Source organism: Lycorma delicatula, chromosome 6 (assembly GCF_047948215.1).
Source record: "Lycorma delicatula isolate Av1 chromosome 6, ASM4794821v1, whole genome shotgun sequence".
Lineage (NCBI taxonomy): Eukaryota > Metazoa > Arthropoda > Insecta > Hemiptera > Fulgoridae > Lycorma > Lycorma delicatula.
Genome location: NC_134460.1, coordinates 96,699,926 through 96,727,059, shown reverse-complemented (window position 1 = coordinate 96,727,059; position 27,134 = coordinate 96,699,926). Strand labels below are relative to the sequence as shown.

The following is a 27,134-nucleotide window of genomic DNA, read 5'->3' as shown; positions in this document are numbered from 1 at the left end:
CCTTAGTCAGCTTAATCTCAAACCACAAGGCAAACAACATGTGGTTACCACCTTGACAATATCAATGTTTTTAAACAGAAATTATTACAATGGCAAAAGTAAATTCAAAAAGAAAATTTATCTTGCTCGAATCTTGCCAGTCATTATTATAAAAATCACAACAACAAAAGAATAAGCCAACAAAATTAAATTGTCAGAAAATGAATTTGAAAGATTTGTGGACTTCAAGAAATGTGAAATCAATTTCAATTATTTACTTCTCTCCTTTGTCCATTGACGTTGACACTGCTGATGAAAATTTACAACTGGAACTAATCAAAATTCAGTGCGATTCTAAATTGAAAAATGGATGTTGGGATTCTGCATTTCTATAATTATTTATCAGAGTGATTTCCCAATGTGTTTTTAGCAATTAAACATATTTTACCTATGTTCGGTAGCACATATTTTTGTGAACTACTTTCTACTTTAAAAATAATAAAACTGAGGTAAAATCAAGATTAACAAACAAGCATGTGCAAGCAATTTTAAAAATAACTACAGCTCAACAAATTCAACAAAATTTTTGAAAATGTGGTTAATGAAAAACGTTACAAAGTTTCATTAAAAAAAAACAAAAATATATATATATAAAATAAGATTAAATTGAAATAATAAACTTTCCTACAAACATATGTATTTTTTAATATGTTTATATTCTGTGTATTATTTTGTATGTATTGATTTCTTTATAATAATAAAAGCTGTGCTTCACTTTATTTCATTTTTTTTGCACCCACAATTTAATATATAATACTTAATATGACCCACGGTGGTTAATGAGTTTGACATGCCTGCTTTAGACAAATTTTAGCAGAGAACAATAGAAAAAAGCTGGGCGTATTAAATTAAAAAAAGAATGATACTGTAATAAAGGAATCATACAGAATTGGTATAAATATAGGTGAATAATCTAAATTAAACCCGCACTTCTAAAGTATGATTTTTACATTCACATAGATGAACCGAAATGGTGCCTTCTTTGATTTACATACATACATACATAGAATCAATAGCTTCAGATACAAAATTTCAACTAGTCATTTTAACATGATTATCTGGCAAAGAGTAACATTATTTGAACTCTATAATAAAACAATTTGAAGAGATATGGCACCAGATGGCAGAGATTAGTATAATGTTCCTTGTTAAAAAAAAACAAAAAACAATAGGATTTTCAACTTGAGAAACATCTATTATTTCATTTATTTTATGTTTATACTGTGATAAGAAGATTAATGTAATGATAATATTGAATGTATATTATATTTATATTACCGATTTAATGTAAGATTGATTGCTTAAATGTAATCAACACCACATAAAAATTTTACCTGAAGTAGTATTGTCAACAGCAACAGAAATACTACTTTGATCTTCAGCAACAGTAGTAGTGCTGATGACTTTCTCCTGAAAATCAATAAAAATTAAAATCAATCTGCAATCTAATGAACATTAAATTTACACAATCTCTTTCATTTTAAAAAACACATTAAGATAAGTTTACAAATCTAATTCATATAAATGAATAACTTTGTAGAGACAGTCGATTCTAAAAAATAAAAAAAAAGTTCTAGATTGTAAATCAAACTAAGTTATAATTTTTCTGGGAAAGAATGTCTATAAATGAAATGAATTTAACATTCATGATATACCTACTGACTTTTTTCTGGAGTTTGAAAATTCTGTTTAAGTTATTATGAGAATAATTCCCTAAGCAGAAGTGAATATTGGATATGTAAGCTCTTAATAAAAGAAAAGATTTAATTTAAGATGTACTGATATATTTTTAAGATAAAAATAGTAAAGGAGTTCTAATTTTGAGGCAAAGTAGTAAACATCAAAATAATTTAATTCAATTTTAAGTTCTAAATTAACTTCATTTACAATAATTATTATTCTCAATTCCAGTAAAATAGCAATTTTTTTTAAAAATAATGATTAAAAATGCAAAACATTTTGTGAAGATTATAAATATAGCTTATTAACAGACAAATGAAAGCTTATTTCATTTAATGGTTATTAAGAAATCCAGCTAAAAAAAAACTATACTACGCACACATATAAAGTGAAATGTTAATTATCTGAATCAATAAATACACATGATTAAGATAAATATATGACTCTGTTCAGCCTCTACATTACAAAATTACATTATTTTCCTCTTGTTCCTATTATAGTTATGAATAATTAACACATAAAAGAGAAATACATACAAAATGTGACATTAATCTGTTTTTAGAGAAAACAGTTTCATTCATATTCATACTCTTTGTGGTTGGACATTGTCCAGAATGACAGGTCATAGAGTATTTGCATTGAGGTACAGTATTATTTACTAATACTGAATATATGTTCAGTATTCAGGAAACAGCAGTCAACAGCATATACTGTTGACTGTATAGTCTAATTTCCTTCTTAGTCTAATTTATGGTTTCACCGTGTAAGGCAGCCTACACTGCTTTTTCTAAAATTCAGTACAGTAATAATTTAGTTGTTCTATCCATCTACAAGTGCTAAGCAAAATCGCAACATCTTGTCAACTGAAGACAAAATTTCAATTAAACTTAGGCTCAAATCTGAGCGTTTTATTTGGATTGCTTCATGCAAACTGTGTAGAACTTCCAGGTAGTACTCCTTTTTGATCATATGACCTGGTGGCATACTCACAATACACTAAAACATTGAAATTGAAAAACACAGCGACAAAAACCTTCACATTCAATCGACATGATGAGCTTTTTTTGGTCTTGGGTCTTCAGGAAGCCTCCATAGGGATGATTGGGCCTTAGTTTTGAAGTCATTCCCATTCACACATATGTTTCCTTACCAGTTATGACCCATTTGAGCAGCTCTGGGATCATCATTTACTTTATTCAGCAACTCCTGAGCAAGTTTATTCAGAATTTTTCAAAATAGCTTTTGAAAAATTGAAAAGTATTCTTTTCATCAAATTTCAACAATCTTTGCTGCCGTAAATTTTATGCACCAAACACCCAAAAAGTTTGCTTGGTATGAGCCAAATGATATGCCAACATCATCAGTAACCACTCTAATGGTGATTCTGCAATTGTCCATAATCATTTTCTTCACTTTTTCGAGATGTTGTCATCAGTTATTGATCTGCTGGAACAACCTATTATCTTCAATGTCTTCATAGGCCTCTTGAAAACATTTACACAATTTGTTTTATTTATAGAAGAATCACCAAAAGCTACATTCAACATTTCCAATCAATGCTGCACTTTATTCCATTCTTAAAAGAATGTTTAAAGTAAATTCTTTGTTCTATTTTTTTGCACAAAAATTAAAAATTGCCAACCATACCAAAATTTATATAACCTTTTCAACAGCTAATAAACTAAGCACCTAATATGGCTAGCAATGTAAATATAAGTTAGGGCAAGTTATGTTACCAACACAACAAAAACATTGTGACAACTGGGCTTATACACCCTAGGAAATTTAAAAACTACATATTTTTTGGCAAACCTCAAATGTTAATTTTTTATGATTAATAATTTGTGCTAAGTCATCAAGAAAAATAGAATGATTCTGTTAACAGTAAAGGACTACTATACAACTGATTGCCTTTTTAATTTTTTAAATTTAACTTTAAATTTTTTTTGTTGTTGAGATTTTGATACTATAAATTAAGTAATTGGGTAGCATAGGTAATAATCTATTGTGTAACTAATCCAAACATTTTCCATACACACAGATAACCACAAGTTTCTTTAAAAAATATATCTTTCAAGCTCAAAAGACAAAGTGTAACCTTATACACTTTTTAAATTTTCTAAATAAAATTTTTACTACTGCTAATTTACTTGATTTATTAGACCCAAAATCAAGTTCCGTTTTAATTTTGTTAAGATTTTTCTAGACATTTAATCTTTTTTATTATATACCACTACTTCAAAGTCACTAGAAAAAAGGGAAAAACAACAACTTTCTGTAAGGTACCGCTTTTCACAGTTTTAGGGAGCCTAAGAAAATTAAACAAACCCCCTGCAGCACAATTAGCAAGGCAAGCCTTTCTAATTTTTTCCACTCATTTTGAAGAATGTAATCTGAAATTTTCATCTATGAAGTTAATTTTTTCTGAAGTCAAGACTTTATGAGCCAGTATGTTTTCTAAATTACAATTACTGATTTTATACATCAAGTTTTGGAAATCTGCTCTAAAAACAGGTTTGGTTTTATCTTTTCATATACAGAGGACAATTTCTAAAATGTAGCTACACTAACGTTAAAATTATTGTGCATTTTTCAAAGATATTTTTTATTTTGCCATAAAAATTGTAAAAAGCAATTTTTGTTCAAGCTTTATCTGGCCTTTCTTGCCTGTTAAGTTCTTTTTTGCTATCTTTAAGTAATGTTATCCCCTCTATGAATGATGTCAATAGTTTCTTAAGTAAAATCATCCAACTCTTAATTGCTTAGACTTGAGAACTATTTGTGGATTTAGTTAAACAGCCAATTTTATTTAAAAAATAAATATGTTTAATTTAAAATAGCAAAAATATATAAATATATATTAACTGAAATTAATTTTTTTAAGAGTCATATTATAACTCTGTACTGTTAAATTATATTTAAGCTATATTAAAATAAAACATCTAGTACATAATATTGAAACAAGACATATATTAACTTTTCCATCAAAGAACCTTCGCAGAATCCCACAGAAGTATATATGTAAAATTATAGAAGTATATATTCTATATTAGATAGTTTATTTTAATAGAATTTAAATATATATATGACAAACAATGCAAGTCAAAATTTATTAACCAAATAAGAGAATAATTTTCAACTTACATGGTTTTGTTCATCTTTGGAATTCTCATTTGCTGCTGTTATGACATCGACTTCAACTGTAGCTTTATCATCAACCAGATTCTCAGGTTTTATTTTAGTAACTATAAGCAAAATTGATTCTATTTAAAAGAAATATAACAATTCAAACAAAAATTTTTAATAAATTAAAAAGGAAAGGTTCATATCTTATTTATTTCTTCAATCATCAGGCAAAATAAAGTACTATTACAGATTTTTTAAGATACTTCAAAAAAATTCTCATCTCACCTAAATTTATAATAATTAAGCTTTACTCTAGACACACTAACAATTTTTTTTTGTATTCATACAAACAATTGAGGGTAATTTCATGAGATTTTTTAAAATAAATTAAATGAATTATCCTATATTATCCTTATTGAATAAATTATCCAAAATAATAAATGACGAAGATATTTTTGAAGTCATCATTGATTAATAATCAATTTTTTAAGAGCAATGATACAAATCCAGAAATCAGTTTGATATTCATAATATTTTTGCATGAGAAACAGAAATTCATTAAATCTCCAATCAACATTTTCCAGATGTTAAAAATAACATATATTCCTGTTCCACAGATTCAATCAGTATTAGCAACAGTCATTTCTCAGTATTCCTTATTTATTTTAAAAAGATACTTATTTCTCATTTATTTCTTACGAACATTTTTTTTCATGTGAACAATATTTTAATAATAATAAAATAAATTTTAAAAAACTTTAATACAGAGAAAAATACAAAATATTTCTTAATTATTCATTGAATTTTGACTTTTGGAAGTTAACGTCGATTCAAAAACAACTAACTTACTGACCCTTAATTTGACAATTCAGGAGGTAAAAACTTACAGATTAATTAATCATTTTTAAGGTTTCATTTTTAATTTCAGTTTATTTATTTTTTGATAAAGCTTATTTTATTTATTACAATATTGAGTGAAATTATAAAATAATACGAGACCTCATATTATTCAATTATAATTGCTAAGAATTGAGCCAGCAACCAAATGAATGAGTACCCAATTAATTAAAATTGACAGCTAAATAAGTCATAAACAATCTATTTTTATATTTAACTTGTTAAATCCTTAACATAATATTAAAATTATTTGTTTTTAAAAGTGATAATAAATTTTTCAGTTTGAATTTTCACAAGCTTTCAATTGTTTATTAATTTCTTTTTACTAACATCATATACCAACTAATCTTTGAGCTACGTTTTAAATAAATAAATTTAACAAAGTATATAAAATTACATCTATTTTATAGTTAAAAATAAAAACAAGAAAGATTTACCAGAATGTCCAGCATAGAAATCTAAGAAACCTAACTTGCTGGTACATGAATGGCAAATCATTTCTGAATAATCATTAGCTCCTGGCAAAAGTGCTCCATCTAAATGCTGAAATCACACATTATATATTTAGATTTAAAAATTTGAAACAGTCTATTAAGGAACTACAAATAAAAAAAATATTCTTCCATTACCCATTGCAACCATATAACACACTCTTTTAAAAATAATTTAATCCTATCACCAACCTTCAATATGGCAATGATGATGCCTACATTTTCAGCTGGGAGCATCATTAAACAGGCTTTGTATTTAGCTGTGTAATCTATTCCTGTAGCATTTTTCTATCCAGATAGTTTTGTTCAATGGCCTAGTCATTTTAGAAAGCACAGGTAATTTTTGAAATTATTAAATGATAGTTTTTATTTAATTTTTCCTTTGGATTCTTGGCAAATTCTAATATGTTTTAATTGAGTGTAGTGGTAGTAGTACTGTTTATGTTTTTGACCTTGGTTGTAAGAAACTGACAACCATTTTCCCAAGGGGGAAAGACTTTATTGAGTTTTATAAGGAAAATTAAATGTAAACGATGAAATCTGGCCAAAAACCAATACGACATTACAAATAGAAAGGATCAGGCAATGACAAGTATCAGACTGACTATATAACTGCAGAAGATTCAGAAATGTGATAAAAACACTAATACCAGGTGCTGACACTGATAGAGTGTGATAGAATCTGAAAATAATAACTAGAAAGAAGCCGTTAGGAGAAGTTAGCTCAATCATTGAAGAGAACAAAGAAGGTAATAATAAATAGTACATATAAATTTTGGGCAAATATGAAAAATGCCATTAAAAAAGCATTAGTTCAACAAACAGCTTCCAAGGGAAGAATAGAGAAACTATGGGTTACCAGAGATGACTGACAAAAGATTGGAAGAAAATGAAATATAAAAAAAGGATGAAGAAAGTTGTAAAAAATTGAATAATTATTTATGAAGAGCAAAAAAAAAAATAACATTGTCAGCAAGCTCATAGCTCAAACACACATGGTAAAATGTATACAAATAGATACTTAGGAGCAGAAGAAACATAAAGTCAAACAATATTAACCTAACATAAAACCAAATGATCTTTCCATAGCAGATCGGATGAAATTGAAGAGGATGAAGTAAGAGCTGCAATTATAAAAACTGAAATGCAAGCAATAAAACATATGACGAACAAAGCTGTGGGAATAAGCGAGTTAACAGGAAGTAATGAAGAAGGGTTGTATGAGAAGGAAAAGTGTGAAATGTGGCCAGAAAACTTTCATATAATAACTATGATTCCACTCCTGAAAAAAAAGTGTCCAGTCAATTAGTTTAATTTTGCATTAAGCAAATATTCTTCTATAAATTCTGAATTTTTAGTATGACTTAACTGAATAGAAAAATTAAGCAAATGGTTACAGAAGAATATTACAGAATTGGGAAAGGTTAATAAAAAATATTGGTAAAAGATAATATAGAAAGACGTAAAGGAATAATGTATTTATAGGTATGGGAAATACATTCAGCTATGTTATATGATAAAATAGCAGAAATATTATTTCCATAAAGCTAAAGATTAGACTGAATATATAATCGATAAGAAATTGTACTTGAATCAGAAAATGCCAAAGTCAAGGAAGAGGAGTAAGGCAAAGGTTCTGCATATCCCAAACCTTGTTCAGCATATTTAGTGAAGATACATTAAAAATGTTCTAGAAGATGAAGGGATCAGCCTGTAGAAAAAAATTGTATGAGCTCAATATTATGAGAGGCACAGCATCTTCAAACATGAATTTCAAAATTAGAAAACATCATGAAAAAATATAGTTTGAAAAAACTATGAAAACAAAAGGGTCAATCTATTTTAAGTGTCCCAAAAAAACATACGCTGCTTGTATGCCCGATTCAAAATTTTTTTAACTTACCCACTTGTTTCTTACATGTCTCAGGACCTTAAAACTATTTTTTTTTTATTTAAGCAGTTTACCTGTGGCAGCCATTTTTGTTAAGGTGTGCACACTTATTTTTATGATAAGATTTTACGTAAAAAATCATAACTAAAAACTATTGGTCCTGGAAGGATGAAACAAAAAGCAATTTATTCATATTTTCTCAATGTAAAAGACTGGTCCAGTGGTTTATTTACCTATTTCTCTTCTTTCTATAAGAAAATTACCAATAAATTTGAACATGAAAAACGGTGAAATTTCACTTTGGAAATTTTTTTCAAGAGGCAGGGATGGCATACACAGTTAGAATTATTTTTTTATACGTAGGGGTATGTTAGCAGTTTTACTATAAAATATTAATGGTTATATACTTACCCCTAAATTTTTATGAATTTTAAAAACTATTTTTTTTTTTTAAATTCAAACTTTGGCTTCAAATAACTCTGACAGGGCTGGTGATAAAAAATCTCAAATTTGCACAACTTGCAGTGTTTTTGTAGGGGTTTATGGTAAATAAAAACATCTCTTGTATATTGTACTAATAAAGTTGTAACCTCTCAAAAATCATGAGAAACCTGTTAAAAGCGATACCATTTTGACTCACTAAATAGGTACTCCACGGGGGTTACTTGTCTTCTTTGAACTTTACATTTTTTATATTTAGCCCCTACATTGTTGAAGATGATGTTTTCAATATTTTAAAAATTGTTTTTAAAAATATGCAGTTGAATAGTTCAAACAAGTCTATTTCAACTACAGTAAAAAGCAAAAAAATATTAAAGTGCCAAGAAGACAAGAAACCCCCTTGGAGCACTAATTTAGCGAGTCAAAATGGTATCGTTTTTAACAGGTTTTTCATGATTTTTGAGAGGTTACTTATTTATTGCACAATACACAAGAAACCTTTTTATTTGCCATAAACATCTACAAAAACACTACAAATTGTGCAAATTTGAGCTTTTTTATCACCAGCCCTATCAATTATTTGAAGCCAAAATTTGAATTTAAAAATAATTAGTTTTTAAAAATTCATAAAAATCTAGGGGTAAGTATATCAACATTAATATTATTTATGGTAAAACTACTAACATATGCTTATATGCCTATTGTATGCCATCCCTGCCTCTTGAAAAAAATGTCCAAAGTGAAATTTCACCATTTTTCATGTTCAACTTTATTGGTAATTTTCTCACAGAAAGAAGAGAGATAGGTAAATAAACCACTGGATCAATTTCTTACTTTGAGAAAATATAATTAAACTGTTTTTTGTTTCATCCTTCAAGGTCCAATAGTTTTTTAGTTATGATTTTTTCCGTAAACCCTTATAATCACAAAAATAGGAGTGCGCACCATAACAAAAGTAGCCACCACGGGTAAACTGTTTAAATAAAATTTTTTAAAGAAATAGTTTTAAGGTCCTGAGACATGTAGGAAACAAATGGATAAGTTTCAATTTTTTTTGAATTGGTCAAGCAACCACCCTTTGGGTCACTTTAAATGGATTGATCTCGTATGTGGTCTAAGCCACCGTTTTTCTTGCAAAATTTTACATTAAAATCATGTATCACATATATAAAAAATTTCTATCACATCGTAAAACAGTAATTTTGTAACTATGTAGATCAACACTTGTTTCTACCTCTTAGTATCCCTCAGTTTTAAAATATGAAGCAGTTTCCATATTTCAACATCACTCTGTATATAGATGACTTAGCATATTATTCTTATGTTTAAATGACATTTATTAATTACCATCTTTTATATTAAAATTATTTTTTGTTACTATGTATTTAATTACAAGAATCTGAACAAAAGTGATAAAAATATAAATCAGTATGTCTTTTTTTTTTAAATTCTTATCTGGTTTTAGAACTAACAAAACATTATTAACAACAAAACTAATTCTAATATTTACAATAAAGGAGGTTTCTATTGAAGTATAGAGAGCAAAATTGTAAAAAATTACAATTAAAAACAAATTTTAAGGAACAGTTACAAGCACACAAACCAATACAATACACAAGAATCTAATCTCAGGACTACCATAGGGAAATAAAACCTATTTTAAATTACGGAGATTATGTTAATATTAGAAATTAATTACAGATTTAAATTTCTTAAATTTGAAAAATACAAAAAAATGCACCAATGAAAATATAATTAGAACACAATGACTAAATTAGGGAAAAATACATTTAATCTAGAATATCCAACAAATTTGTAACATATTAAAAAAAAACAATGTGAAAGTTGCATTATCTCACCTGCAGATTGTAACAATATCAGAATAGTTTAATATTTGAGATAAACACCTATGCAGTTTTAATGTTTTATAATTTTTTTTTTTAAATAAAAATCTGTTCCAAAGAAGCAAATAGCTCTGCGAAAGTATTTAACAGTTAATGAAAAATGTAGTAAGTGATAAAAAAATAAATAATATAAAGTACTCGTGTTTCTTGAAAAAAATAAAAATACCACTACTCCCCAAGTAATAAAAAATGACAAAACACCAATAATTAATTATTTTTCCATTAACTGCGAAGATTGTTTAAAATCATTCTTTATGAACTCAAGTCTAACCCGAAACGGATGGTATTCTGACAAAATGATTAAAATATCTCTTCTCTTATTGTACATTTGTCTAACATATAATTCCTTTGCCAGTTAAAAACTAGTACCATCAAACCAAAAGAAAGGTGAGTGTAGAAAATTATGTAGCCCTATTATCAATGACGACAATCATCATGAACAAGTATTTCCTAAGAAATTTCTTGGAATATGAAAATGAACAATGTGTGGAAATATATCCAACTTAACTATACACTGTACAGCCATAATACAATCCACTTAAGGATTATCTAATTCTTACTTCCTAATTAATTAAGATCATAATTTACTTTGATCTAGATCATATGGTACAGAAGATATATCAATCTTCTGTATTAATTAAAAAATTACTCTGATAGTTTTTATTAAGTCTAATACAAAGTGGTTTATAAAATAAGTAATTTCATGATCTTTCTTATATACCATAAAACTGTGTAATAGTAAAAAAACATGAAATATATTCTCTTACCCTAGTGTGGTACCAATCTTCACAGATTATGCATTGAATCATTTCATCCATTGTGTTGTCTTCTGGATCTGGATAAGGTCTGGCACAACTGCAGTAAACACCTTTGAAGTTTTGATTGTAGTGGTTACCAATATTGGCATCTTCTTTGTTCTGGAGAAAAATACATTAAAAGTAATTAAGGAAATATATTAAAAAGATAGTACCTTTAAATTTTTACAAATGAAATACAAATTGGTTAAATTTTCTCATTTACTGAAGCACAACAATTAATTAACCGACACATCAATCTATAGAGAACAGTTTTAAATAACCTTTTTTTTAAAGAGTAAAGACATTTGTAAGCAATTCTAAGTTAACTGATTTAGGTGACTGGATTAAAATCACTGAATATCTCTAACTGATTAGTCCAGTATCAATTTCAATTATTTCATTGGTCTGCTTGAAACCAGTGGTTTGATAACTGGTTTGAAGAGGTTTGGTTTGACTGGTTGTTCTATATCCTATTCTGCTCTGCATTAATCTTTAACCTCAATATAACGGTCTTCAAATATGTATTACATCCTCAATCACTGCTTTTATAAACACTAATGCAATTTGTCTTCAACAGATTACCCTCTACATTCCTTTAATAAAAAATTAACCAAAGCTGAATTCACAGGACACCAACCTAAGACAGTCTATGTAACATTTCTACGAGGATTGTTTGGAAAGTACTCAGTCTGACAAAGAAAAGCCAAGATCATATAGAACTTTTTTTCACATGTGGAAACACTTTGAAGCGTAGACCATGAAGTTTCAGAGAAATAACCAAAAACATGTGTGGCATTAAGATGGTGAAAGAGCACCTTGTTTCTGGGCAGACGTGGACGTTTAGCCTGAGTACTCTTCAATAGATCCAATAGTGAAGCGTAATAACCCCTGGTGATGGTCCTGCCTTTTTCCAAATAGACTATGAGCACTGCATCACAAGAATCCCAAAAAGGTGTAGTTGTCACTTTTCCAGCACATGAAACTGTTTTTGCTTTCTTTGACACACTTTCATCTACTAACATCCATTATTTGAACTGCATAATTTGATTTCTGACATGTATTGGTGAATCCATGTTTTATCTACTGCTATAAAATATTGAAGAAACTAAGTGGAATACTGTTAACTCAAAATACCCTTGAGAAGTGCAAATGCATTTCTGTTTGTTAACAAACACAGCACCCATCCAGCAGACAATTTTTTCATACCAAAACATTGTTAAAAATTTAGTGGATACTACATCAAGATGTTTGCAATGTTCGTGTACCTTCCATTGGTGATCATTTAATATGTCATCGTGGATTTTCTGATGATTTCATCAGTCATCAAATGGATGTACAACCACAAATTCAGCAGTCTATTTTTTTTACTGCCAAAAATGAAGGGAAAGGAATTAGAATTTGAATTGGCAATAAAAAAACTGGAAAATTTCAAACTGGAAAATGTCAAAATTTTTTTGCTTTACTAGATTGCCACAAACAAGTAACTAAATGCACATGAATGAAATTTAGCAGTATGATCTAAAGAAATTTGACAGCAGTTATTTGGTCATTCTTATGCCACCTCTAGCTGAAAACTGTGAAAAGATGACTTACATCTTGTCAGCTAATAACTTTTCGAATGACCCCTAGTAGCAAAATTTGTCTCTTCCTCTATGCAACTTAAAACTGCTTCAAATCAAACTTTATCAACTCACTTCACTTCTAATACCCTACTGTAAAATCACATTTCAAGGCATCTACTCTATTACTTTTTGATTTTCCCAATGTTCACATTTCATTACAAAAAGTGATGAAATGTGCAAAAATATTTTCAACAATTTCTTTCCAATTTCTAGATCTACATTTAATACTAACAAACTTCTTTTTTGAATTAAAGCTTTCTTTAAACTAAGATTAATCTGAAGACCAGAAGAGCTCTGAAACTAAACCTTTCTTCATCTAATGAAACTCTCATCACATATTTTACTTGAATGATTCTCTTTATCTCCTGTGTATTTTAACAATTGAAAAATAGTTTGTACAAGAAGTTAAAAATAAACTTTATAATAAATAAGTTTTTAAGGATAATTTTTCTTTTTATTTGATTTAATTTTCATGAAAAAGAAATTAACAGATGGACTTTTTATTTTTATTAAACAAGATTACAAATATTGCTGATCTGCTTGCTAAAAAAACTGATAACAGCATAGAACATGGTTTACGTTCAGGCTTAAATAATTTGTGGAGAATGGTTTCATCAGAGCTGTGTTAATATAACAGTTAACTGGTTATCTAAATGTAAATTTGGGTTTATTTTGATGCCTCTAAATGATCTATGGTTACCATAGATCAATAAAAGTTCTAGTCTATAAAGTTACTATCTAGTCAATAAAAGTTACAGTTCCAAGAGCAATCCTAGAATTAGGTTATGTTATGAAAATTCTATTATTGAGAATGATTTTATTAGGCACAATGAATGAAGCTCATTGTACACACTGGACAATGAACTTGCTTTGATAAATTTAACAGACTATTGACCAAAAAATGAACTTTAACAAATTTTCATTAAATAGCAACGGACTGAATCTTGTGTGTGATTTGGAACAAAAATAATCTGATCATTCTTCTATTTTAGAGAATAAATTTATATTTTAAAGAATGGATCTGATTCTCATCAAAGCAATTATTTATTTAACAATTACAACTCCAAATGCCCTCCTCAAAGAATTTTAGAACTTTTTCTCAAATAGTGCAATTAAACAAATTTCAAATTTTTTGAAGATACTCTATCAGAAATTATGTGAATAGACAAGACATTGAGCTGTTTATGACAGACATGGTGATGGATGCCTTATTTCTTGACCCTGCATATAAATATAAAATTTGTTCATGTGTTCCTAGTCCCAGTACTGACTATTCTAAATCAAGCTGTGCCAAGAAAAATTAAATTAAAATGAATATTTTGTAACTTATGCTGCATAATGTTAAAAAGAAGACTGACTTTTAATCTTGTTGCATAAAGTAATATGAACTTGATTACAGTCCTTTACAGATTACAACTATAGAGATGTTTTCATTTATAAGGCAATTACAAAAATTTAATACATAATTTAGGAAATGCAATTACACTTGACTTGAATCTATTGATAGTGAAGATTTATAATTTGAAGGTTAATAGTGTTTACGCCATTGCGTAAAGTAGCGTTTATTCCAATAAATTCAAAGTTAGGATTGGGTCTTGTAGTTGTTACAGGCTTGGTAAATTTATTGTGCTCTTTCGTATGGGCTTGTCATTTATGTATTTTTTAGAATAGATTGTTTTGGTTTATTGTGTTCGTTCTTGACCCTTGGCGCCGGCCAGACTGTCTGTTTTGTCATCTTAATAGAGTCAGTGTATTCATATCACGCATTATTTATTGCTGTTTCTTTCCCACACGTTTTTCTAATAGTTCTCATACTAACAAATGCGCACACCTCTTGTCTTTTACACACACTCTCTCCTGTCCACTGCCTAGTTTGTTGTTTTCCCCTCTTCTCATCACACCATTTTCTTCCGATCAGTATGGATCAGACTTTCACTATGTATAGTTGACTGCGTCTTCGTTCTCATCTCTTTCTCTCTCGTATCTTGGTAATATCTCTGTCGACATATTCTCTTGCTCTACTCGTCAGTGTTTTGTGATTTTACAGATTTCTATGTTCGTTTTGCCTCGTTTCTTTGTTATGTTAATTTTCAAATTCAGTAGATAACCTCTAGTGTTGAATACGATTCTGTTACTACAAACCAGCCAATTTTTATCGACGCCGAATCGTCTCCAACGGGTTATTACAATTTTGAGATGCTACGTATTATTCAATTTCTAATCACAAATTGTTACCTCTGTTATTTTTGATTCGCCATTGTAGACTGCGCCAAGGATAAACTGTATGTGTATATGTATACTTTAATTTCACGAGTTCATTTTTTACAAATATTTATGTGTGATTAAGGCAAATTCAAATTATTCATCATTTATTATATTAAACAGTTATGTTTTTAATAAAATTAGTGAAATACACCACTAATTGTACTTTATGAATTTGAATTTCAAGATTGGCTTATAAAACCATTTCTTCATTCAAGTGTAGTCACGAAAGGTGGCTTAGATAACTGTTGTGTTATCATTTTTCATGTGTAACATATTTTATGTGCTATTAATGCCAACTATTGTTAATATAAAACTGACTTGTAATTAAATACTTCAGAATTAAAAAAAATATGTATGACACAGACATTAATGAACATGAATGTGTTGGTTGATAACATTTCATATACATTTTAGCAACTTCCAAGAATGTTTTCTATTGTACTTCATTGATGCTTGTAACTGCACAACCCTTTGATTTCATTTTGAAAATAACAATTTTAATGAGACAGTTATAGTCATTTGACAATAATTATTAATAACTTTGTTTCTTTGCTTTATTTAAGTACTAAAACTTATTATTTGAGCTTCTATTTTACATCATTTTTTAAAGTGTTAAGATTCTTGCTGTTGTTAATTTTTGTAATCAGTGTTAAATATTGTTTTGCTGAATCAAGTATTATATTATTTTTTACAAATTAGAAAAAAAGAAGTCATTAACATGAGAATGACTAAGAAACTTAAATATTTTCAAGAAAGCTTACTCTATTTATATGATTACTTATTGCAATTTGTTTATATTGTAATTAACTCTATCATTTAATCTAATGTAATTTGTTAATCGCAGAGATTAATTCTTATTTATTCATGAACTGAATTAAATTAATCTAAAGAAAATAACTTCTGAAGTTAAGTTATGATTTTGGATTTCTTTGTAATTAATATTGTAACTTGTTCTAGTAATATTTACTGCTTTTGTATTCCATCTTGTAGTTTGACTAATAATGTATTTAGTTCTTTAAACTGTTTTTAGACTTGTATTTAATGCAAAAGATTTTCAAAATGATTATTTGAAAAATGTATATTTATGAATTTGTAATTTATTATTATTATTGATATGTTGATTCAGCTGATATTCATTGTATAAATTCTGTATAGAATTAAGTTAAGTTTATTTCATAATTTCATTTAATTTTTTAAGTGTATGATTGTAAAAAAAGGTGTTTTATGTTCTTTTGTTTTCAGGCTTTATTAAATTGTAGATCTACAATTTATTATTAGCCTATATGCAATTTATTTGTTGTTTTTCTAATTAAAGTCCAATTTCTTTTGGCAAATACGAGCTATGTGTCATTTTATTTTGTAATTTTACCCAACAAGTAGTTTCTCTTAATTTAAATACTTCTTTTTTTGTGATCAATTTAAGTTTACTTGTATTTTTGTTATGCTGGTGGTCCTTTACTTTTTTTTAATATAAAAATAAACACGTTAAAAGTTGGAACATACTACACACCTTGTGAAATGAAAACTGCACTTCATATGATTAAAAACTAATTCTATTTTTAGACCTATTGAGATTTATAATTGAGTATTATTGAAGGAGATAAGAAAATGTAATTAATGAAATATTGTCTAATAAAACTTTAAGTACCAATTATAATTGTTTTATATACATAGGATAATTAATGATGACGATATATCCCACTTAATGGAAAGAAAATGTAAAAAATTACAAAAATAATAATTTTTTTAGATAATCGTATTTACTCATCTATTCACGTACATGCACAACTTTCAAAATTTAGTATTAAGTTTACTTCAAATAATCTTGATTTCTGATAAATTTTTATGATAGGCTGCATTTCACTTAAATTTGACAAAATGAAACAAAAGAATTTAATTTTGATATGCCAGAATTTTATAGAATGTCTTTAGCTGAAATTAAAACACTAGTCAAGAAGAATATTATACTTTTTTGGCGAAGATATTAAAATTGTTTGAAAACAAACTGCTTAAATGTACTTTTTTGGGAAGTCATAACAGATCTAGCAAATTTGTTACAAAGTCTCGTGTCCTTCATTTAATTGTACATTAATAAACATATAAGCTCAAATTACACACAAAAATTCATGTAATGGTTTTTGTGGAATTTTTTTAATTGAACTGCAAAACATTATTTGATGGATTCAGTTTTTCATAAATTGAAAATCAAAAGCAGTAATTCAAATATTCACAGAAAAAAATTATTTACAGCAAACTAAGAGTAAAATCTCATAAAATAATTTTAGTTTGAAATTTTAATAAAATTCAAATAATTCATCAAAAAAGTACTAAAATTATTATAAAATGACAAATAATATTTTAGAATCAACTGTATTTTTAAAAATAATTTACCAATTAAAATTGAGGCTGTCAAAAAAGAAAATAAAAAATTAAATAAATTTTAGTACAAAACCAAGAAACAGTTCAATAATCATATAACTAACTAATATGTTATCTAAAACATTTACCAACAGTTTTAATAAACAATAATAAACAGATTAATTTTAAACAAACTTGCACTTACTGGTTCCAAATTACATTTTTTGTCACCAAATAGACTATTTCCACAATCACATCTGAAATTTCTGTAACAAAAAAAAGAAGTGTAATAAACTCATATAATAGGTTACACTTAAATTTTATAACTCTTAGAAAAGGAAATTTGATACTAGGTGTATGATAGTTTGATATCAAGTCTGTATTCTAGGTTTTCTTAGTGAAGGTTGAATTTTCGGTAAAAATGTCAACACTGTGTAAGCTATTCAATTTATAATAGCTACAACATCACTCTTGGCAAAATCATTACACTATACAAGCAGATAATAAGATTTTAGATTTTTATTTTTAAAATAATTTTTTCTTAGATTATTACTAAAAAGATTTTGTAATGAATGCCTTTCAGTGCATTAAACCACATGTGTATTAAGATGAAAAATTTTGCCATAGCATTAGTCTATATAGGCTTTAAGTCTACAACACCTAAGCAAACCGAGTCAACCAGTGGCCTTTATATTACCTTCTTTTTTTATTTAGTTCCTTAATGAATAAATAAAATACAAAATGTGTTGACTTGGTGGTTCCACACAGATTATGTTATATTGTACATTTCCTAAAGTCTTCACTTTAAAATATAAGATAACAGTTTTTAGTAGAGATTCTACAACACATGTCTTCATAATATTTATGTTCTGCTTGCATTTGTTTACAGTCTCTTTACAAGTGCTTGTTTTTTGTTTTTCTTTTTTAATTTAGAATTACTAGAAACAAGGCATACAAACATAAAGTATAGTTTGTGCCTCCTAGTTCAATTCTTATTGACTGGGAGTCATGGAGGCTCTTGTAATCCAGCTACTTGGAGGTCGGGTATTGTGGATGAATATGAGTAAATTGGTTGCTTCTGTACGTTTCATGTTGTTTGAATATTACCCGAATTAAGTTCTCCTAATCAGCAATCGGATTGATTTACTGTGGATATGTACAGTGCTGTATTAATATTCCTCTGGTATAACATCTAAAAAGGTGTTTCCAGAGTTCTAATTGAAATAAAACAGTTCCGTACAACATTTTCAGATTACCATTTGAGTTCAATTCTTGTCACACAGTTAGAAAAGTTAAAATGAAATGCCAGCATTCATAAAAACCAAACCAGTACTCAACTTTTTAAACCCAGAAAAAAGAGTGTATATATAGATTGTATATAAACAATGTAGATGGTTAAAAACTAGTTGAATCATGAATGTTGGAGCCCTCAATGTCTAAACGGTTATCTCGTCTTAGACATAATTTTTTTATCTGGTTTCTGCAGAAACCCATTCATTAAAGGGTGGAGACAAGGATTAACTTAATAAACAATTAATGTTAAATAAATAAATCATTCATGGCCCATTTTTTTTAATACTTATAATGATCCAGTAAAAATCAACTGATTGTTTGTCTGTTAACCCAAAATCACATAATATTTCTGACTTAACCAAACATTTTTCCCTTGTACTGCCAATGGTTTCTCTAAAAAATCACTGTGTATAGTGTATAGTAAAATCACAGTGTATATATAAATTGTATATAAACAATGTAGATGGTTAAAAACTAGTTGAATCATGAATGTTGGAGCCCTCAATGTCTAAACGGTTATCTCGTCTTAGACATAATTTTTTTATCTGGTTTCTGCAGAAACCCATTCATTAAAGGGTGGAGACAAGGATTAACTTAATAAACAATTAATGTTAAATAAATAAATCATTCATGGCCCATTTTTTTTAATACTTATAATGATCCAGTAAAAATCAACTGATTGTTTGTCTGTTAACCCAAAATCACATAATATTTCTGACTTAACCAAACATTTTTCCCTTGTACTGCCAATGGTTTCTCTAAAAAATCACTGTATTGCTCTACTTTGATAAAATCCAACTTCAAGATAAATTTAGACTAGGTAACACCTGGTTTGTCAAGAACTCTAACAAATTTAAAGGTTGCCATGGTATGTTGCTATCATAATCCTGCATGGCCACCTATATGCAGTAGGCAAAAAGTAGGCCAATAGTCTTGAATATGCAAAATGCAAAGTTACTCTTGTATTATTATTTATTATTGTATAATTTGTATTCGTTTTTTTGTTTTTATTTTTATATTTTATCCTAGCTTATATTTTTTTCAGGAAAAATTTTAATTTAACAAACAACCAATGAAAACTGGTTCCAAAACAATACTGAAATGTAAAGAATACCAAAAATATTTAACAGAAATGGCCTGAAGAATATGGTACATATCCACCAAACAATTTACACGCTACATGATAAATTTGGTATGAAACCAAATGATATTTAAAATGGGAGATTTGAAAAAAATGGTGGTTTATTAAGATGCAAAAAAATGGTAAAATACTAATACCCAGGTATATGTAACAAGAGTCAGACAATTACAAAAAGCTCTAACAACAAAACAAAAAGCTTCTAATCAATTAAGCACTTCCCGGTGATCTTCAAGATATCTAATGTTACATTTATGGGCTTCAAGGGTTATAAGATGATCTGAATTTCAGTTTAAAATTCTGCCAAAGTGATCCTGAATGAAGAAAAGGAAGACATTGATAAAATTAGGGTTGTTGAATAAAAATTACGATCATAAAGAACTTAGATCAATGTGTACATGAATCTAGCAGCAAGTAGACTACAAGAATCAGTAAATATTGAATTTGTTGGATTTTACAAAACGCATTGTGTAATTCTTCAGATGAAGATTAATAAATTATTTTATCTGGTTTGAAGCACTTCACTCCATTTACACAAATCTCTTAGATTCAATGTAACTCAGTAACCTACAACCTAAATTACATGTTCATACATACTGATCTCTGTTACGTATATCATTTTAGAAACAAACGTATAATAATATTACTTGTAAATATTTTTTGGCCATTTTCCTGTGCCAGAATATCTCAAACCACACCTTCAATACAAAATTTCCCACCGAAGAAACCACTTCTCGATCATTCTTTTAAAGGTCGATATTTTCCTAACCCACTATTCATCAAAATAAATGAAGAATATGATTCCAACATTTAGAAAAACGAAAATATGCCATTCTTGAGAATAAATGTAGATCATCTAATTACTGTAGGCTAAATAATATAATACCTAAATCCTGTTTAACTTGAAGGTACAAATCTGTAACAAAATCCTGTTTGTGAAATTTCCTTACAGATATCAATCTCTTTTACAATTTCAACTCCTTTGCTCTTCAACTCTTCTTGATAAAAATAGAAGTTATCATTAACTCTTTTGTCAAATACAGTTCGACATCATAATGTACCGATACTGTTCCTTCGTCAAGTATAACTCAACAATTTTAAATAACCACAGGTGGCTATGCAGAGATTAAAAAACAAACAGACATCTGTTTGTAAGATCATAAACCCAAGTAATATTGATGTAATCGAAAATAGTTGATTTTATGCTTAATTACGTACTCGAAGTGAAGTATAATTTTGAAAACATGATCAAGAAAATGCTATTTTGGACAATTATAGTGAAAGTGGAGGTAGTGATGATGAAATAGTTGAACCCCAAGGTAGGGCGCTACTCCTAACATTTCAGAAACCCGGGTTTACACCCAGAAAATTGTTTCAAGAAATATCAAACTGAAAACATTATTGTAATTGACATGTAAGCCCATTTTTTGATTAAATGACGGTTTTTGTAAAAAAAATTTAATTTTTTTGATATAAGCAATTTTACCATAAACATATGGTAACCAACCACAAATTTAATTAATAGGTTTTTAAATTATAAAAAAATTGTCATTTCATAACTGGAGGAACGGGTTAAAATATTGTCATAACAAAACTTATACATATCTTCTGCAGTTTGATTACTAAATTTTAGCTGCTCTTACATTAACTAGATCGAATAATTAACTATATAGAATGTTAATGATTTATTACTAACTATAAAGTTGATTTTGTTAAAATTTGAGGTTCTGTGATGCATCTCTTCTGAATTATTTCATTTGAACACATAAGCAATTTTGTAAAATAATATTTAGAGGCTTCTAATAAATTAAGGATATGACTCGCAGAACTCAAGGCTTTTTTTTATATCTGAAAGGTGAATATTTTTTCCAAACTATAAAGTTGATTTTGTTAAAATTTGAGGTTCTGTGATGCATCTCTTCTGAATTATTTCATTTCAACACATAAGCAATTTTGTAAAATAATATTTAGAGGCTTCTAATAAATTAAGGATATGACTCGCAGAACTCAAGACTTTTTTTTATATCTGAAAGGTGAATATTTTTTCCAAACAAACAAAATTAAGTTGCCAAGTTGAAATTTTGTATTTTTATAATTTAGATTTTCAATTACTTTTTTTGAAGTATTTCCTTCAGATAGGCAGAATATGCTCTGAACATAAAATAGTAGGCAGGTCAAAAATTAACTGCACATTTGTCATAACACATCTTTAAGTTTGTCAGAGTGTCTTCTACCTGTGTATGCTTAAGATTGATACTTCTGTAGTCACATTATCAAAGTTTGACCTTGATAACATGATTTTTTTCTTATTTCTGAACTGTAACTATGCCTGTTCCACTAACAGTGTGCACCAAGGAAGAACAAAGTTCAATGATCTGATTTCTCTAGTAAGATGATGTTGTTCCAGGGGCTGAAATTCATTAAAGGCTAACAAAACAATATAGAGACAGAGAGCTCTACCATGTAGAAATGTCTGAATAGGTTGATATGTTTAAAAGCAGCTTGACAGATGTAATTCATGAAGATGAAGCAGGATGACAGTCAATTTCTACTACTGATGAGAAGATTCAGCAAGCTTGAAAAATTGTACTGGAAAACCACCAGCTAGTTGCAATCAATAATGGAGTGAATGAATCAACAATGCAAGATACAGTGATTTGCTAGCCTGAAGCCAGCAATTCGCACAAAACACTGAGGTCTATTGTCAAAGAAAAGATTGTTTACCAATGCACAGCTGCACACAAGCAGCTAGACTGTTGAAACCATTACCTTAATTTAGATTTTTAGGGTGTTAGAATACCCTGCTTACAGCCCAGATGTTTCCCCTTCTAACTATTATCTCTTTGGATCACTCAAAGATGTTTTAGATGGTAGACAATTTTCTGTGGACAAAGCAAGTGTAGGAAGAAGTGCCGTCCTACATGGTGCGAGTGGTAGTGTCTTGGCTTTCATTTGGAGGTCCCGGGTTCGAATCTCGGTTAGGTATGGCATTTTTCACACATCCTACAAATCATTCATCTCATCTCTAAAGCAAAATGGTTGGGTGAGCAACCTAAAATCATCTTCAAGGGAATATGCATGCAAGCTTGTGGGGGGTGGCCCCCCAAGTCCAATGAAAAAGGAGACTAAGAGGAAAAAATGCCCAAGTTGTTCAATTTCAACATTTGCGTAAATAAATTGAAAAAAAATAAAATAATAAGTGCAAATAATTTTTTTACTCTTCCTCAAAGTATGTTTTATGCTAATTAATGTAGTTTTTGTTTGAATTTGATACATTTAAAACACAAAATAAAGTTTCCAGAAACTTATAAGAAAAGAATGGATGACAAATGCCTTTACAAATGGCCACTCAAAAGAATATGAAACATTCTAAAACAAAAATAATCCCAATTTTCCACCCACAATAAACATGGTAAAACTGCGACAAAAAATAAATCAATTTTACCAGCAACATTTTAATTTTGTATTAGGTGATTTGGTGTGAGTTGGTGATTTAGTAATCAGCATTCAATACTTACAAAAATAATAAATTACCTCTTTGTGTATAATTCAACAAGATCATGTCCCTCGTGGCAATGATAACTACAAGCAAGGCATACACCAGCTAACTTATTGTTACTGTCGAAACAAGTTTTACAAGCATACAATGCCTGCCGTTTCATATAACCCTGGAACAAAAAATAATAATCTTAACTATAATGACATTTCATACATACTGCCAGAATGTTTCCTTGCTGCAGTGGATCATATAAATTTGTCTCAGAGCTTCAAACTTTTAATTTGATACCTAAGGCAGAACTTCTAAACAAATATGACCATCATGCAACATATACTAATTGGGGAAATAATTAAAAAGAAATTTATTATCTTTCAATAGGGTAAAAAATCAATTATCAATATAGACAACAGTCTGCTAAAGAGTGCCGTCGGTTCTCTCTTCCCAAATAGAAATAAAATCTCTGAAATACAAGAATCAATCAGCTTAATAAAATGGGTCTTATATATTCTATAATATTTTATAGAATACAATATATATTCCTACAATATTCTATATATATATATATATATATATATATATATATATATATGTGTGTTCAAAGTTCCTGGAATTGCCTCATACAGCTTAAAATAGCAATCGATGTAAGGTTTTTGCATATCATATATGCTGTCAAAAAAAAAACACAATATGAGACACATCACATATCTCCTCTTCCATGTAAAACAATACTAAATTGTTCCATTTCATATCATCCATGTCAGAGTGATATATGTCTGAAAATGAAGAGTGCAAGAATACCAAACTTTACATTTTCCTTAAATAATCATGTGTTGGATGTTACTGCTGCTTGAACAAGTACATGGAAAATCGGCAATTGAGAAAACAATATATGATTGGCCATAAGTGTTTTAATGATAGTATTGGAAAGGTTGTTTGAAATTACAGAAGAAAACTATCAAGGATATCGCACTAATAGTTGAGATGTCAGGAGTTGCAACAGTATTTTACATAATGATCTGCACTTACATCATGTTTGTCACCACACTGAGAAAAAATCTAGACAACATTTCAAAAATGGTATCTGTAGATCAGAAACTTGCATAACAATGGTAGGAAACTTTATCATTATGGTTGATCAAGATTATAACATCAGATGAGACACAGTGTTTTTTGTATTATCCACTAACACTAGTTGTCAAGAGTAGCCATCATCATCTTCATCCTTGATCAAAAAAATCTAACTAGGGACAAAGAAAAAGTTATGTTGGAAGTTTTTTGATTCACCATAAATTCATTCCTAATGAGCAGAGGTAAACAAGAAAGGAAATGCTTGTCAATATCCTTCATGGGATGTAGTAAAAAAGGAAACAATGTAAAAAATGGGAAACAAAAGTTTAATTCTTTTGCATGACATTGATCCATGCTTGACAAAGGGTACCTGACAAGACAAGTGTAAGAACTTTGGAGCATCTACCATACTTTAGCCTTGCACTTGCTGATATTTTTTTTTTGTTTCCTCAGTTGAAAAATTGTTATAAAGAGGAAAATATACTAAAATGACAATGATGTGATGACCAATACAAAGAAATAGAAGGGTACAATATCTAAAAAGGAATTTCAAGAATGTTTCTAAAAATTTTAGACATTGGCAAAAATATATTGCTGACAAAGGAATGTCTCTAAAACATATTCATTTAGGTTTTTGAAAACAAACTAATTCCAAGAACATTTTGAACTTAACTTGTAAATAAAAAATAATAATAAATAAGTAAAAGAAATGTTTAAATTATACGTTAATATTTAACAAATAATAAATTTAAATGAAATAAAAGTAAAAACTACACAAAGTGCTTGAGTACACAATGACCTACAAAATTCAGGTTTAATTAATTTTTTATTTAGTTAGTATTATTAAAAAACTTACCCTCAGTAATGATGTTTTGTATATAAAAGAAAATCTTTTAATTTAAATAAATTGGTTAGCAAACAAAAGAGCTACACTACAAGAAAATTTTACAATATGCTAATAACATTATTTTGTACATTTTTTAGGGGGGAACATGAATAAGAACATAAAATACACTCTTAAAACCTTGAATCTTAGAATTTCTCAGGGAGTACCATTCAGAAACTTAGGTGTGGAGATGCTAACAACCTAAGCTACACAAACCTGTTCCAACAGATCACTAAAATGAGTAGTAGTGAATTTCATTAATGTTGAACATAGCAGTCAAGCTAATCAACATTTAAAAGTAAATTATATGATATCCAATGGAAGTGTTTATGATTGCACTGACTGAAATAATGAAAAGTGACCATGAATGTTTAATTTTGGTGGATGAATAACAATTATTTATTATTGTTAATAATTCAATTGCAAAAAAAATAAATGAATATTTCAAACACATTAAATTTATCATAACAACTATTTTAATTCATTAAAGTACGGCGATGTAGAACTGGTCAAATCCAGCACCGGAAATTTGGCCTTTATTTAATATTATGTTTACAAATATATATTGTTAGTTCCAAGTTTTCTTTTATACCTACTGTGCTTCTTTATATATGGGAATTTGTATTAAAAAAAATCTGGGTCTGCGAAGAATCAGCTAAATAAATTCATAATCGTAACATATAAAGAAAAAAGGCTAATAAACACAGCTATACTTTTATTACAATCTTCAGCTATTCACTGAATACTTCAGAATAAGTTAAAATGTTTAACATTAAACAGTTAATAATCAAATGAATATACAAGAAAATAAATAAAAATAACACCAAATAAACATTTCCTTGAAAAGTGTCGTAGGATCACGTAAACTGAGCAGATTGGGGAGCGTAATAACTAAGCAATATCAAATACCTTTAAATTGTTTCCATGTTGGAAAACACCCCAAAAATCAGATTACTTTACTATTGCTGAGATAATTTGTAGAATATATTACAAAACAAAATTACATTTTGAAAATTACTTAACATACCTGACTGTATGTACAATTCTTGTCATCCGAAGCACCCAGAACTGCGAAAGCATCTTCTTCCAACTTCTCTTCTTCTGCTAAAACATCGACCATAGTTATTACATTAGAATCATCTTCATTATTGTCGTCATTTACTCTAGAAGTATCATTTTCTATCAAACCAGCCATTCTTACTGAAATTTTGTCTACCACTAAGAAAGATAATGGAGACTAACCTACAAGTAGTAACATATAACGGTTGGCGGGAATGGGAAGTGCGTTCAGTTAGTTTACAATCGATTTCATAGTTCCTCTAAACGTACACAGTTCCTCTAAATAACATTTCAAAGATGCAATCATAATCAGTTGAACAATTTTTTCATTCAAAGCAATAATCATATCTAAAGTCTACAGTTATACTTTTGTCAGTAGACAGAACTGAAAAGTTCAATAAAATGAAAAAAGAATCATTATTATATTTTTTGTTCTCAATAATTTCTTTACATTCCTCGATGAATGTTAATCACTCAAGTCGAGAGCTGTTTTTTTTAAAACATAAAAAATAGATTAACTTTAAAAAAATTAACTTTTAATGGACTTCTTGGAACTAAATCAGAATCAATTGTGACGAATGAAATGTAACGAAACTATAATTCATTATTCTCAAAACAACTACTATTGAATTTAAAGGTTACTTTTGTAGTACGATCTATCATAGATGCCTTCTAGATCT

General features: G+C 28.3%; 1 protein-coding gene across 1 annotated transcript in view; it reads right to left on the bottom strand.

Moving 5' to 3' along the window:
• Positions 1-26,850, bottom strand: part of LOC142326050 (putative E3 ubiquitin-protein ligase UBR7) — a 41,856-nt gene extending 15,006 nt beyond the window's left edge. Inside the window, exons 1-7 of the mRNA XM_075368147.1 lie at positions 26,423-26,850; positions 23,477-23,610; positions 17,717-17,777; positions 11,237-11,386; positions 6,180-6,285; positions 4,864-4,964; positions 1,374-1,449 (exon numbers count right to left, since the gene is read on the bottom strand). Of these exons, the coding sequence (XP_075224262.1) occupies positions 1,374-1,449; positions 4,864-4,964; positions 6,180-6,285; positions 11,237-11,386; positions 17,717-17,777; positions 23,477-23,610; positions 26,423-26,590 (796 nt within the window). The 5' untranslated portion in view covers positions 26,591-26,850. The remainder of the gene's footprint in view (positions 1-1,373; positions 1,450-4,863; positions 4,965-6,179; positions 6,286-11,236; positions 11,387-17,716; positions 17,778-23,476; positions 23,611-26,422) is intronic.
• Between the last annotated feature and the right edge of the window lie 284 nt (positions 26,851-27,134).